The sequence below is a fragment of the Pundamilia nyererei genome, unplaced genomic scaffold (genome assembly GCF_000239375.1).
Source record: "Pundamilia nyererei isolate P.nyererei 1_Seehausen unplaced genomic scaffold, PunNye1.0 scaffold00021, whole genome shotgun sequence".
Taxonomy (NCBI): Eukaryota; Metazoa; Chordata; class Actinopteri; order Cichliformes; family Cichlidae; genus Pundamilia; species Pundamilia nyererei.
In genome coordinates, this window is record NW_005187422.1 from 4,820,312 (window position 1) to 4,836,869 (window position 16,558).

At 39.3% G+C, this 16,558-nt stretch overlaps 1 protein-coding gene across 1 annotated transcript in view; it reads right to left on the minus strand.

Annotated features, from left to right (window-relative positions):
* Window positions 1-1,290: 1,290 nt before the first annotated feature.
* Window positions 1,291-16,558, minus strand: part of LOC102211551 (copine-9) — a 189,663-nt gene continuing 174,395 nt past the window's right edge. Inside the window, exons 20-21 of the mRNA XM_013909198.1 lie at window positions 5,976-6,049; window positions 1,291-4,831 (exon numbers count right to left, since the gene is read on the minus strand). Coding sequence (XP_013764652.1) covers window positions 4,604-4,831; window positions 5,976-6,049 — 302 coding nt within the window. The 3' untranslated portion in view covers window positions 1,291-4,603. The remainder of the gene's footprint in view (window positions 4,832-5,975; window positions 6,050-16,558) is intronic.

Below are 16,558 nucleotides of genomic sequence, written 5' to 3' on the forward strand. Positions count from 1 at the left end.
GTCTGACATTTGTCCTCTTCTCTCTCAATTTCTCTATTCATCAACTCATCAAGGCACTCCTCCCATATTCTCAGCACACTCTTATATTTCTGTCTCCATGCTTAATTAATCACTCCAACCTGCTGCACATCCTTTCTAACTTCATCTCTCTGCCTAGCAAATGATGCATCACCACCATCTCTTTGTCCTCTTTCTTATGCTCAGAGGAAACACGTGCCGCTTTTGGGCAGTTTCTCTCACCACTTTAGCTGTAATTTCCCAGTCATCTGAATATTCTTCCCTACCTTCCTGAGCCTGTTTTAACTCACCACTAAACTCTGCAAAGTATTCTTCCTTCTTCACTTCCTCCATTTAATCCTTGCCACTGCATTCACTCACTTCCTCTTCATGATTTCATGATTTCCTAGACAATTTCTGACATCCGCCCATTAGTTTCCAGCTTCAAGTTCATGATCCTGTCTGACATTCAACTCCATAGCACTCCTTCAAGGTTCCCCATTCTCCATTTCATTTACTATCTGCACTGTAGTAATAGAGTTTGAATCCACGTCCAATGCTCCTGGCTCTACTTCCCTTCTCCCGCACACACAATACATCTGTCTTCCTTCTCTCCTTCATATCACCCAGCTCTCTCCCTTTACTAGTCATAGTCTTTACTTTTTAAAATCACTACTCACATCTCCAAACTCCCGCCCTTTTTTCTGTCTCACTGACTCCAAATACACCTCCCCCTTTACTTTTCTTCTGTCTTCAGCTGATAACTAAAAGAGGCTAATCAAAATATAGTTACATAAAGTTTAATAATTTGAAAATAGATATCAATATGCAGATTATAAGTATAAAATGTACATAAAGTTGAAATAATTTGGTCCCTTTACAAATATATAAATAATAACAATTTTTCATCATTGCTTGAAAAAAAAAGATGTTGGTCTAATTTATCTTTGAGTTAAAAATACAAACAAACAAAGGCGATGTAAGTGAAGTTTAACACAGCAATTACTGTAAAACAGTGAGCAAGATTACAGTTCAGCCTTCAATAATATCTTTATTTGGTTTTTAAGCAAAAGCTAGAAAACAGTGACAAAATTAAAAACTTTGACCAACACAAGTGGAAACAAAAATAAAAGAAATATTTGGAACAGAGTGAAAAAATGGAAAGAAGGAAGACTTCACAAAATATTCTGTACAACACTTTAACATATTTACACGCAGCTTCTACATAACAAATGGAACTGGTGAGCAGTATATAATAACCTCATCCTGTACACACTGTGTAGAAAGCTCAGCATGCTTCATACAAAAATATCCAACAGGTTATGTGACTTTGGGTTTGTTTACATATAGTCATAACACAAACATGCATGTTTTAAACGTTGTTTGATACAAATCTACCCTACTTTTCATATATCTGTTATGTGCTGGATTATTAGGCTGGCAGTCTGAAATAGAAGGATTGATTCTGCACAGTACACAAGTAAACACACAGAGGAATGTTGTCTGAAATCTTTTTCAGATATGAATACAGATAGTACAATCATTAGCAGCATAACAGCCATATAAGCATGCAAAATAACATATTTCCTGGTGTTGTCATATAAAAATAGAGTCCTCCCTCACACTTACTTGCAGGATTATGACAGAAATAAGGCCACATGTCCATTTCCCTTCTGATACAATGTGACAAATACTCAGTAATCCAGATAAATATCATATAATCCATTCGTTGTTGTTATTATTGTTTCTGTTTTCGTGACACACCCAGGTTGAACATTCTAAAACCCTACATAAAAAGGTCAGAGACAAAAGAAAATTGATGAAACTTCACAGTATTTGTTTTATGGAGTGGTACCAAAAAAAGAGCCCACCTAACAGCAAAAATACTGTCGTTGCAAAAACTCAGAAGGCTAAAATGTTAGAATATAGATGAAAATGGACAAAATAAACACCAATGAAATGGAGCCATTTTACAACATATACAATAAATACAGAAATCCATTGTAATAATTAAAAACACATCCTAATACAAATATGCTACTGGACAGAACCCACACTGCACAAAATCAAATACTTTTCTCTTATATCTTATTTAATTTGACCTCATCTTGTCTCATTACGTCTCTCCACTTCTTAGCTAGTGATATACCAAGTTTGATCAAGTGTTTCTAATGCAGTGGCAGATCCTCTTTCCTTCAATATGCTGGAGTTTCAGGACAGAAGTCCTAACAAACTATTTGTTTGTAATTCTAGCACTGTGCACCTTTTTACTAGCAACATTCACGTGTAGCCTGTCTTTGAACTGCAAACTAAACACACCGGAAACAGAAACAATGGGGTTAACAAAATCAAGCCAGGATTGAAGTGCCAAAACTGCAGTTTCATGAATCACTTGAGGCTGGCTTCAAAAGCAAGTCTAACCTCACTGTCTGCCATGTTAATCTATTTATTTAAAAGGGACAGTGCAGTTTAACATAGTCCAAGTACAAAACATGAAACAGATGTAACGCACATAAGTTTATAGCTATTGCTAATTTTCAACAATTGTCCCTTGTTGGGCTTACAATCAAATGCCTGTCTCGACACCATTAAAAAGTATAGTAGAAAAAAAACAGGATTGAATGAATAGGATTCGCTTCATAAAAGCTATGGTAGTACATCTTTTTTTTTAATTCAACCTTTTGAAAATACTTAAAGTGATTTGGTTAATAGGTGTGTCATCTACAGGGAGCTTGAGTCACTGCTAAACCGGTGCTGTCTTTGTTGATTCATGTTATCGATGCACCTTGCTCAACCTAGCTAGCATTAGCTTGCTAGCATTAGCTGGTAAGTTAAAACTTGTCCCTCTTATCTAAATATGGTCCGGCTTCAAAAACTGATGGTGGTGGCTACATGGGGGGTTAACCGAGACAACAGTTTAGTTCCCGAAGTTTTGAAAGAAACTGGAAATGTTTCTTTTGCAATGAGCTGACATCAGTTCACCACAGATTTCTTTCTGTGGTCACACCTACAAAATTCGAGCACTGCTCTCAAGCACTGGGTGGTTTCCGTCACTTTCCAGAGGATGGCCAGTGAGAAGATTGAATTTTAGGGATAGAGGGCTCTTACAGAGACAGGAGCATAAAAGGAATGAGAAAAGTGAATTGATGAATAATAATATTTTAATAATGATTAATGTTTGTTGCATTTTATCCTATTTCTTGGCCACACAGCAGCTGGTTTTTCCTGCTTTATTCTTGCATTTGTTTTGTCTGTGTACTTGTAAGCTGCAGTGTGTTGGGCTCTTTGGGACTGCCAATGAAAGATTTAGGTTTTCTGTTCAAGCACTTGCTCTCTTTTGCTTAAATCATTCATGCACACAACAAAAGCAAGGAAAATAAAAATACAGGATATGAGAAGAAGAAAAAACAAGAATTCGGCATGCATGATGAAGATAAAGTTTGCAAACTGAACAATGCAGCACTAAGTACCAAACCTCACATTCGATTTCTTCTTCTTCTTGGTGTTTCCCACTCTTCCCACACATTTTCTTTGCTACATTTGAAGTTTTCTGGCCTGTAAAATCTGCAATGGGAAACCCTTTTCATTTTAAATAGGTACAAGCTGTAGACAGTTTCAGAACCAGAGGCACCTTCCTCATGCATGATTCATCCCAAATGACAGCCACAGCCAGGAGATTTACAGTTTAGAAGAAGAATGGGGACAGAGCTCACAGACACGGCTATGTTCGACTTTTTAACCAGGGCTGAAATGATCTGCCCTTCCATATGTTCAAATTGTACAGCGGCTGCAGGTGCAGAGGAGCAGGGGATGGCTGATTTCATACCCTTGTATGTTTACTCCTTTCAGGAGGTGCTCACAAGCAACTCTCTTCATGTCCATGGGGGATTTTAACTTTAAACTTGCCCTGTCTTCTAACAGTGTCTTTGAAAAGGAGAGCAATTTCCATGCCTTTGCTAAAGTAAACTAAAACAAAAGTTTCATTTTCTACAGTAATAGACAGCATATAATTTTAAGAAAAGAGCCAGTGTTCCTTGGGCCTCAGTTGCAAGAACCAAGACATGATTTAATAGCCACTGAAACACCCTGAGAATAAGCAAATAAGGACAGGATATTACCCTCAGAGCTGTCTTTCTTCACAGCTGATAGAAATCAGTTTAGATGGCTGCTACAGCATTTATTATTCTATTACGGCAAACTGTGAACAAGACCAGTAGTAGAATCTTTTGACTTCCCACCTTTGCAAGAAAGGTCAATAAAGCGTCCATAGTGGATTCCAACACACAAAGGAAACAATAGATTTGAATGGAGCCCGTGTGTCTGTGCAGAATCGTGTGTTATACCTGGAGAGTGTTTGTGACAGATGTTGACAAAAAATCAGAAACATAAAAAAAGATTTAAAAATCTATTCTCTATGCTTCTTGTACATGTCTTGCAGAGGAATCCTCGTAGTCAGTGCTTTCAGAAGGAATTCTTAGGTTCAGTTTACTGATTTGGTTTCTGTCAGATAACCTTGAAAACCCCAGAACACACCTACACACACACATGCACACACACACTTCCCTTTGCCCAAACAGCTTGCTCCACTCTGCCTGCTGTCCTTCTCTCAGGGGTGAGGGTTGCAGTGCTTGGTCGTAGACGTATTGGTTGCAGTTGTGGTGGACACTGAGGGGGAGTCGGAGGTGACGGGCAGGGGGGGGCGGGGTTCAATCCCCCGACTCTTCATGAATGACAGCAGCTGGTCAGGGATCTCTGCCAGGACATCCTTAGCCAGTCGGGCCATGCTCAGGACCTGGTTCCCTGACCGGTCGATGTAGTCCCGGAAAGGAACAAACTGGATCGGAGGCAAAAGTGACTGTTCAGTTCATTTGGTGTTTGTAGGTTCCTTCAGCATCTAAGGTGCTGCTAATACGCTTTCATACAGTTGAGGAGTTATTACTTTTAATGTTGCAGATGTATTGACATAACAGTACATCAAGCTCAAACTGTGAAGCTTCAGATTATCGTTGGTAACATTTTTTTGCTCTAAGATTGAAATATTCACAAAAAACGACCTGCCAAAAATCACACAGTAAATCATAAACTGTAAGTAAATTTTCATGTATCTGAAAATGTTGGGGTTTTTGCTCTAGTTGTCAAGACATAAACATTTTTTCAACAGTTTTCAAAAATCATATATTTTGATAGTGTGGAGCTAGGATGTAAGTCATCATCGTTGTTACTGACGACTTATGCCTCACAGGCTTTTTCCACTTCAACTGAAACGCACTCAAAGGAAAACTATTCTGTTTTTCCTTATTTCCTGTCCTACACTGGGGGTGGTTAGAGCTCACAGCGGGTCATCTACTAATCAGAAGGTTGGTCTGCAAGCCAAATATCATTGGGCAAGATACTAACCCCATGTCGGGTGCATTCAAGTTACTCTCATGCATCAGGTAAGCAGAAAAGTACTAGATAAGAACCAGTCCATTTATACTCCATATCCTATTCTAGTCGATGATGCTCATATTGAACAATAAATAATAATATTCTGGTCTTGGATCTTTCTTATGTCAGTGAAAGGAAATGTCTTTAATATTCAGGCAAACAGCTCTGATTGTGAGCATAAATGAAAGAAAAAGCTGAGATTGTTGGCTAACAAATTGCCAGTGATCATCACCAGTCTCATCCTCCTTTCTGACCTTAATTTACAAATGAATATCATGGTATATACAATATGACTTTAAAACCGGTGAACGAGACAATAAACTTATCAGAAACGCGGTTACTCGAGACAGATCAAACATGCCAAGAGTGTTTTTCTCATAAACATCTATACATTTGTTGACATCACTAGAATGTTTTGCAGGTAAGAAGGTTAAATAAATTTGATTGAGTTTTGATTCGGGTTGTATCCTGGACAGTTGATAAAAAATAATTCTACATAGTTTTATACTGATAAACACCAAATAAGAGTGGACATATCTTATACAGTGCACCTGGACGATGTCTCTCTCAGCAAAGCGTCCCCTGGAGGAAACTCTGACCTCATCTCCATCCAGCTCCTCCATAGCTGAAGACAATAAAAACAACATATTTACTGGTAAAAATATTGCATGACTTACATGTACAATGGAAAAGCTGAGCTGGAATTTTTTCCACACGCACAACAGAAAATCGTCTAAATCCAGATATATTAGTTCTAGTACGCTTAATGTTTGTGAAAATGATTAAAGTGGTAATTTTATCTCAATTATTTTGAGTAGAAATGTCTTAATTCACTCATGTTAACCACAGTTTAGTATGTTTGCTTTAGATCAAATGAGTGATTGAATTCCTGCATAAAAATTATGTTTTTTTCATTATTTATTTTTAATGGTTAGACAAGAAAATCAGACGATACATTTATACAACTTGGCCTTTAATATAGCACGTTTAGCAGTACCAACTACAATAAAATACAGCTTTAACATACAACAATATTTCCTCAGTAAGATGAGCATATGTCAAATACACCTTGCTTTTTTCACCTGTAGCTGCATTAACACAACGTCTCTTAGGACGAACATATTCTAACAGTTGAGCTGCTTTTTAACACTAAACATGTCAGTAATGTTCTGTACTCTTCCTCCAAACCACAATAAACAAACGCTCCCCTATTCACAAGGATTTTCCACAGTGGGTAGGTCTGCATATTTAATTTGGCAGATTTTTACACTGGATGCTCTTCCTCCTGCAACCTCCAAGGGATTTGTTTAAATGTATAAAACCACTACACTATGAAGCCACAGCAGTACTTAAAAATGTGGCTGAAGAAATCTTCATAGTGACTACAATTCAAGAAATATTAGTGCTTCAGTTCCTTGATGTGACCAAGTTTGTAGATTTGTAAAAACCATGTTCTGTACCTTTTCATCAAGCTCTTCTTGTGTGTGTTGACCAAATGATTAAAATAACAAGCAAACATTATAATCTTAATACATTTTATTATATATTTGACTGAATACATACAATTCCACTCACTTGTCATATCCTTAATTATATTAGAAATTTGGCCAAAATATTGTTGCAATGGACCAAACTGTCAGATTGGTCATCAGGACCAATTTACACTTGGAAGGATCTGTCTAGAAAGGTTGGTCCTGGGTGAGGGGCCTGATTAAGAGTCATTTAGATAAACCCTTATGATAAAAACGCACAATTAAACATGGCTACCCTACCTGGAATAATTCTGGGGTGCCAGTCTGGAGCCTGCCCTGGTGGCTGGGCCTTAGGCCAAAGCATTACGTGGGCCCACCCTTCTGTGGGCTCACCGCTCGCAGGTGGTGCTTTAGGCATTTGATGCTAGCACTTGGTGCACAGTCGATCATAGCACTGAAGGCTTTGGAGAGGAGGTGCTGGTGTTCCAGTCCCTAGCTGACAACTCTGGCTTTAGGAACATGGAAGGTCACCTCTCTGGTGGGAAGGAGCCTGAGCTAGTGCGTGTAGAACTGTGGCTGTAAGATGTCATGGTATTAACCCCTCAACCAGAAGGTTCAGATGTACACTGGTGGTGAAGAGAGCCATCGAGATGAAAAAGTAGTCCTATCCAGCTTAGGACTGGAGTAAAAATTCACCGTGAGTCCCTTGGAGTGGAATTTGTGGCCCAGCAGAGGTATTATTACTCAGCCTGCTGGCAGACGGAGAATGGATCATCTGCCTGCATCTGAGTCATGCAAAGTATGTGGTACAACCGGCCTGTGGACCAGTTGCTGGTCTAAAACAGCATATGTTGATCTTTGAAATTTCTTTTGTCCTCCTCCCATTCCTGTTGAAATCTGCTGTTTTAACCAAGTAGGCCCTGTGGACTCTTCCTGGTAGGACATTCCCCTGAATGTAGCATTTGGCAGATGCACAGGTTATCTGCTTCCAGCAACACGCACTTAGTACTTTGGAAGACTACATGGGAGCATGTCTAGGGTGGCTGAAAACCTCCCCCCCTGTCCAAATGCGAATGTATGTTAGATGGACGCGTTTGCAGGACCATAAACTATGCTTAAAGTCCTAGATGTTGCAGGGCTGTCTTACTTAACACTCTGTAACTTCGCTTGGAGGCTGAGGACAGTCTCTCTGAATTGATCGACTGGGATTGTGGCCAACTTCTTCAGGAAGGGGTTAGGGTTAAATTGAGATGAATAGCCAATTATTTTGGGCCATTTGGTCCTTGTCCATCTATAGTGACAGCTTGGTTTTCATTGCTGGCAGTACGTCAGACCTGTTTTTGGTGAGAGTTGGAGTTCACCAGGGCTCCTTTTGTCACTGATTCTGTTCATACATGTCCAGTTGCAGCAAAGTGGCAGATGGTCTCTGGCAGGATCAGACTATGTGGTTCTTCTGACCTCATCAGGAGGTGACATCCAGCGTGCACTAGGATGATTTGCAGAGTGGTTGAAAAAGGCTGGATTGCCCATTCTGGGAGGAGTTGATGGCCCAAATGGAGGAGTTTGGGATTATCTGGGTCTTGTTCATGAGTGAAGTGAGAGTGGAGCCGAAACTGACAGACAGGAACGGTAGAGTGTCAGTGGTGTGGCAGACAGCTATTGATGACCTATGGTCACATGAGGTCTTAGGTGCAAGCAGTGAAAATGAACTTCCTCCTCATCCGAGAGGATGAGTTCAGTCATTTGGGAGGAGCTCAGGGTAGAGCTGTTCCTGCTCCACATCGAAAGGAGCTAGTTGATGTGGTCTGAGCATCTGACAAGAGTGCCCCCTCATCGTCACCCAGGTGAGACATTCAGGGGCATGTCCTACCAGGAAGAGTCCACAGAGCAGACCCTGACATGCTGGAGAGATTATACCTCTTGTTTGGTTTGGGAACTAGTCTCCTTGAATGAGCTGGAGGTGCTCTGGGCATCTCTGCAAAGACTGCCCCTGATATTCAGAGCCAAATAAAGGGGAGAAAATGCAGTGGTGACAATGACATACTGTATACAAATAGTTACCTAATAGTTAAAACATGCAGCTGTTGATTATGTGATTCTACTTTGTAAACCAGAAAACAGCTGAGGTAAAAGACCCAGCTGTACAGTGAAATTGTGTCAAGTGTTGTAGTAGGATGGGGCATCCGTCTGTTACAGACAGAAATAAATGACAATAACAAAGACCACAGCATTCATTCACTGGTGTAAGGACGGCTTTTAGTTTTACAAAAGGACCTGAAATGGGTGCATTCAAATAATAACCTTCTAAATAAATAGGTTTGTTTTTTTAACACATACATTTAAATCTAAATTTCATTAAAATTACTTTAACATTTGAAGCAGATAAACAAAAGAAAGCTGACTGTGTTTAAACTTAATTTAGCTCCATTATTTAGAATTTAGACAAAATTCTTAGTTAACTTTTGCCGACTGTTTAAATAATGTTTGCTTTAAACAATTTGCATTGCATAATTATTAAAAAGTTTGACGTATAAATAATTTCCTACGCCTGAAACAGACGAACATTGTGACAAGACTGCTGTTATACACGTTACACTCGCACTTTCAGACAGCCTACAGAAATACTTTCACATACATATTTTCACAGCTGTAGTGTTTTTTGTGTTTAATTTATAATATTAACCATAAATACTGTCAAGAACAATCTGTCTAAAATGCTGAGACAGGAGTAAAGGTTAAACTATCAATCAGCAGACTTGTGTTCTGTCCACAAACTAAGAAAACAAAGTTTGTGTGTAATGGGAAAGACACTGAATGGCAATGAAAATAAGACCAGCATCAAGTTTAAAAAGCAGCAACGTTAATAAAGATTTAGTCTGCATTACATCCAGAGGTTAAAGTGTTGTAGTTTTCTGTTATTTAGCACTGAGTTTAGTTGTGGTTTTGCTTCTATTTCTCTTGTCGATGTGTCTGATCCCCCTTTTCTGTTTACATGTTTCCCTCCTTGTGTTTTATTCCATGTCTCCCCTGTCTGTCTTTGTGTATGTTTTTTCCAGCCTGTCCTGTCCTCTCGCCTCTCCTTTTGTGTCTCATCTTAATTTTTCTGTATTTCACTCTTTGTGTCTCCTCCCTTTGTCTCCCCAGTCTTTCTTGTTACCCTTGTGCATTCCCTCCTCCCAGCCTCGTGTCAAGCCGTGTATTCTTGTCTCCGTCTTGCTTATCCGCCCCGTGTGTTTCCTCTTAAGATTTATGGTGTGAGTTGTAATTGGTCCTCTTTCAGGCTGTCTGTTAACCGTCCTTTGTGTTTCCATGTCTTCAAGTTATCCAAATATTTCCATGTCTTAGTTTTCCCAGTTTAGGTATTATGATCAGCTCTTGCCTAGTTTATTTTCTCGTTTGGTTTTGAATCAGTCACAATAAAGGCTCGCTTTTTGTTACGTTCAGTCTTTGCGTTGTCTGCTTTTGGGTCCACATCACAACCTCCACACAGTCTGCAGTCCAGCCTGTGACAAAGTTTTACCTTACGACAATGACATACAACAGTGCTGTGCTAATAGAATCAGGTGACCTCTTTAATGTCACAGAAGGCTATATTGTAACAACAGAAGCATCCAGATCAGTGCCCTACCAAATGAAATTAATAAAACATATCCTGTATACTCAGGATATGTGCTGTTAATTACACTCAAACAAGTCATAGTCAGTAGAAAGAATTCAGCGATAAAAGTTGACTCACTTCCAGAGTAAACAACATTAATTACATCTCACAGGAAAAAGAGAAGAAGTTCACTTGGAGTACTTTTTGTTTTCCTTTTGACTTGTTATCTAAACAATATGCCAGACAGTTTTGTGTTGTTTTTTGTTTCCCTGCCTATATGACTGGATTCTAGTGTGTAAATATAAAGTTTGGCTGTGAAAGAACTTCATTAGGTTTATTTACACTTTTATCTCGTGAAGAAAGATGACAAATATGACTATAACAGCTCCTGATTCTTCCCAAATCTTTTTGTATTTTTTCCAAATCCCAAACCTTCAACCCAAACTGATATAAACTAACACCAGTGAGAACACAAGCGCAGATCTGGCTACTGACAAGTCATTCAGTTGTCCTCAGGGACTGACAAATATATGAGAGCAAAGCTAGTTTGGTCTTTCTGCACCACATCTGCTCCCTGATGCTCTCAAAGTGGGGGAAGCAACAAGAAGAAACTGTGTAAACCAACCTCATTAGAGCTTATATAGGCCATGCGAAGTTAATATATAAAAGTGGAGGGCCGCCTGAGCCCCGCACACTCTATTTATAGTTTGTCATCAACAAGCTGAATGAGATGAGCAAGTGACAAACAACCTGCAGTAATCCCAAGAGAGGTTTTTCATGTCTGAATTTAAAGCAGAGGGAAGGAAAGGAAAAAAGAGAAAATAAATTAGATTAAAATAAAGAATGGAAAGTAATGTGAATAAAAGATAACATCTGAAAAAATTAAAGGAAGCAAATGAAAAAGAAGAGGAAACAAATATAATAAAGTAAAGAGAAGAAAGTAAAAAAAAGAAAAAGGAAAGGTTAAAATGGTCAAATGCAGGAAGAAAATGTCAAGGAAACAACAAAAAAGGAAATAAATATAAGGAAATGAAAAATAGAAAGGACAAGATATGAAGCAAAGAAAAAGAGAAGATAAAGGAGAGGAACAAGGATGCTGAGTGACGGATGTTGAGGGCAGGCTGGTGGGGCTCCACATGTCACACAGAGATGGCAGATGGTGGCCGGGAGCAGAAGAAGCAAAGGGACGGGATGAACAGAAGGAGACAGAAATATATTCAGCTAGAAGGTGTTGAAAAGTGGTAGTGAGGGTTCAGCTGTGTTGGGTGATCCCAGGGAGGGGAGGAGCCCACTGAGACACACAGGCTGATAGAAAGCCTGCTGCGGCCCTGAGTAACACAAGACTGTGTGTGTGAGATGCTCCACTGTTACTCTGCTCACAGTAATGTCAATGTCATGAAATGTGATAGGGACCATTGTGGCTGTTTCTCATGATCCGTCTGAATAATAGTGTTATGAGTAGGCAGTGATCATCTCATGCTCTCTGTCTACTCCAGCAGTAACGGGGGACTACTCCGTCACCACCACCTCTGGCATCCCTGTGGCTTTGTTGTTTTTCTTTAAAAAAAATGCTTTTTATGTCTTTTGTTGAAGTGCATTAGCTATACAAAGAGGCATTAAAAATGCAGCAAGTACATACAAATAAATACGGCAAAACAAAGCGTCTGAACATTAACAGTGTTAGACCAGCTGATAGGAATCCCATCGAGCACCTTTGGGACATCCTGGGTAGGTAAATTTGTGAAAATACTATATTGTTGCATTTTTAATGGCTGCTAGTATAGTTAGCCACCACCATCCCACCTGCTTTGCAACTCAGATGCTGGAATCGAACCCGCACCAATCAACACAGGGACCTTGTGGTAAATGGACTGGTTCTTATACAGTGCTTTTCTACTCTGAGCACTCAAAGCGCTTTACACAACTGCCTCATTCACCCATTCACACCACGAGTGAACGGGTGATTGGTTATTATGATTAAAGATGATGTGATCAATGTGACAGACAAACAATCTTTTATCACATCTATTCATTCTATTAAACAAGCCCTTTTAGTTTATTGTGCAAAAACAGGTCTGAAAAACTTTTAATTTATCAGCTGTCAAATCCTTTGCTCAAGATACTTGGTGAAAATGGAGGAGATATAGGCTGGCTTTGTCAAATGCCTTAGATTTTTTTTTCCTGATAAGAGGTTTGCAGCTTGCACTAGTAACTCCGTTCTCTACTATCTCTGGATTGTGACACTTTGACACTTGCATTTGTAGACCAGCTGTTTTGGGTTTCTTCACAATCTGATGGATCTTTGGCTGCAGCTGTTTCCAGTGGGGAGTCCAGCTCGCCTGCTCTCTTATGAACTTTCTACAAAAGAACTGTACTTTACATATCCGCTTCCTGCACTGTGGTCTTTGATCTTTTTTTAATCTTCTTACTGCTTTTTCTGGTTAGTTCTCTACCCTTCATGTTTCATTACGGCTACCACTGCAGATCAAGAAGTTGACAATGCAGGTTGGACGTCATGCAAAATATATTTGATGTCAAAATGTTTCTGTTAAGATGTTTTTTAATGTAATTGACACAATAATAAATCTTAATAGTATCTTTATAGTTCAAAATATTAAATTCTTTTGAAGAAATCAATTGTGAAGAAGTCAGTAAAATGCATTTTGATCTTCTGCCATGCTCAAACAATTTTGTTTGAAACCTTTTATAAAACACATATGTGGCCCAGATCCTTAAAATAAGTGTGAGATGTTATTTTTAGCAGCGTGGGAAGCCAGATGAGCTGGAGGGAACAGAGAGAAGAAAGGATGCAAGGAAAGGATGATACCTTTCCAGAACAGAATGGTTTATTATAAATTTTGATTTCAAAAGGCTCATTCCCACAAGATGCCCCTGAAAGGCTCCAGTCTGACTGGGGATGAGTGATGTGTGGAGGCTTTACTCAACCAGGCAGCAGACCTGAGTAGAATTGCAGCTAAATACATTTTTGTAGCACAAAAATTACAAGCGGAGTATTTGATTTATCCTCTTTTCTGAGCGTGTGCCTGCTTTTGAAGCTTTTCAAGCATCACAGAGGATAAATCAAGTGCACACCATGAAGCTCTGCGTGCTGAGTGACAGAACCTGCAGACTGTTTTGTTGAGCCCAGAATGCCACTGACAGAAGAAGTGTCACAGGATTATTAAAGATGATTCAAACACAGCAGTGAAGATCTCTTTAATTTCCTCGAGTCTCTTGTGGGGTTTTTTCTGTCAAGTGAAATAAACTTTTTTGCCACAGAATTCAGTTAAATTGCAGACTGCTGCTCTCGCTGTCTGACTTTTGCTTTAATTATGCTTCTTATGTCACACACAAGTATTCACCCTTGACCCAAACGCTCAGCACAGATTAATAGGTCCCTATGAGGGCTCAGTGTTTGTTCAGCTTAAATCATTTTTGCCTTTCCCTTCCCTCACCAAAGAACATAATTTAAATCGCGTGTTAAAAAGACACTGACGCTTTATAAGTCAGGTGGTGAGCATAAGAGGACAGGCCTCTTTCGCCATTAACGTAATATTATGTTAAGTATATTTCTAGGATGTCACAGAGGAGGATCACATGGATTCGTTATCTACTCAAGTACAGAGTCTAATGCCAAAACAATGCACCAAGCCTGATTCTGCTGTTTTCCATTTTCTGATGTGTTAAATGCTTAATCATTTTTGAGAAATGCAGTAATTTTCTACTGATTGCACAAGTCCTGGCAGACGCAGTGACAGTGTCAGAAGAGTAAATATAATAACAATTTGATCAATGATGTCATAACAACAGAAATTTGTCACCAAAAACCTTTTGATTCAATTCAGTTTTATTCATTTATTTATTTTATTTATATAGCAGCAAATCACACACAGTTGCCTTAAGGCTCTTTAAAAAGAAATAAGGATTAGCTTTAAAAACATGCTCCAAAGTAGATAAACGTATGATTTATTTATTGGCACTTGGCCATCAAGTCTGTTGATTCTGATTCATTTGTACAAAGATTTAATCAATCTCTTAATTACAAGCACAATATTATCAGGATTAACAGAAGTGATAAAAACAAAACACAAGTGGGAACAAATTGTTTCTTGAACATTCAGTGAAAGAAGAAAAAACCCTCAGTAATTCAATTAAAGGCTTGCTGTTCCCGCTTGCTAGTTAATTGTGCATTTGCAGAAATGTTTGAAAAAACGAACTGCTCTGTGTGTTGGCAGTCAGATGGAGAGGTCTGATACCAACCTGGGCTTTGGAGAACTGCAAACATTTAACATAATGCCACTCATACAATCAGTAGAAAATGAGCACATTTTGATGGCTGATTAGAATCTTATTTATCGGAAAATGGAAAATTAAAGTAGTTGTGAGTACAATGGGGATATGTAGCCTAGAAGAGAAACTTTGACAAACTTTGTTGTAAGAGTTCTGGCCCACCAAAAACCAGATCTACGTTTAGCTGATATCCCAATTAAGGTAATCTTCTCAGCCATCTCCACATAAATAGATTGGAACATTGTGTGGTTTCACAGATAACAAACAGCAATCATTTCTGGCAATGAAAGCTGGCTTTCTAGCTACATTTGAGCAATTTTCAGACGAGGCATTCAGAAATATTTAAAGTATTCGTGGAGTTCTATATCATGAACTGCTTCACAAAGAAACTATGCCATCAATGAAGTTTTATAGCAACATCCTTAAGCATCTGATGGAGCTGCTGCGGCGATTGCCATCACGTCAGTGTCTGCTAGTACACGGTGCATTTTTTGGAGACGACTCTGTTTCATCCTCTCTGTCTCCCCGTCTTGGTGTCAAGCTCGGTGAGTCTCGGTGCTCCTGCAACTTCCTGTTTTATTTTGTCAGGCCTCATCTCATGTGCATTGTGTTCAGTTTTGCTTCCCCTTTCTTGTTATGCCTAATTTGTTCCTGCTGTGTTCCCATGTGTTTCCACTTCCCTAATCACCCGTAGTGTATATATTATCTCCGTCTCCCCTTGTCCCTTGTTGGTGTCTCAGCTTATCTTCCAGTTTCTTGGTTGTTACTCAGGTTTTATTGCTTTTTAAAAATTGTATTTATTTAGTTTTTTAAATGAATAAAGTGTTTCCCAGTTTAAGTCCTCTGGTTCTTTTGGCTTTCCTTGTTTTGTTTCAGCCTTACTGAATGGCTCGCCTTTTGTTAACTGTTCTCCTGCGTCATCGGCATTTGGGTCTCTGCCTCACATCATCTGCAGCTGCAGCTCCTGAAACTATTTAGTTATTTATTTTTTGAAATGTGAAAATATCAAGACGTAAGTTAAACTACATAGTGGCAATGTCAGGAACAGAAACACTGGGTGTAGAGTTAACATCAACACCAACCTTAGTGGCATTGGCTTGTGATTATATCCCACTGTCTTTACGTCAACATGATACTAAAGCTTTATGACCAGTAATATTGAATATAATTAACAGAGGTATTGGATATATTTTAGACTTCCGGTTTTGACGAGCATGGGGTAGTCACACTTTCCCTTAGCTCCCGCAACTTTTAGTTATTTGAACGAGCCCACCTAACTTATCTTTTGAGGCAAATATCTTGGTGATTTGGTGAAGCCGTCGGAACATTTGATGCCCTGTCATGTCGCCTAAACCTGCGAAGTCGAATGGCAAAACAACCGAATGCATGGCTGCTAGCGTTCCTGCGAATGTTAGCAAAGCCGACATAACAGCACTGCTAGCGGAGCACTGTTTGGCTTTACTGGCGGAGCTAAAAGTCAGCTTTTTTGATGACGTGAATAAAAAGCTGGACGGACTACACAAGGCATCGGACAACCATAGAATCTTTGGAGGAAAGCGCCGAAACGCTCGACCACCGCCTTGCTAAAGTGGAGGATACCTGTGAGACACTACGGGTCGCTAATGAAAAGCTGAAGGCTAAGCTATCGGACATTGAGTCGAGAAACAGACGCTGCAATGCTCGCCTTATTGGCCTGGAGGAAGGGATTGAGGGTCCACATCCCTCTAAGTTTTTCTCACAGTTGTTGCAAGACATTTTTGGGAGAGACATTTTC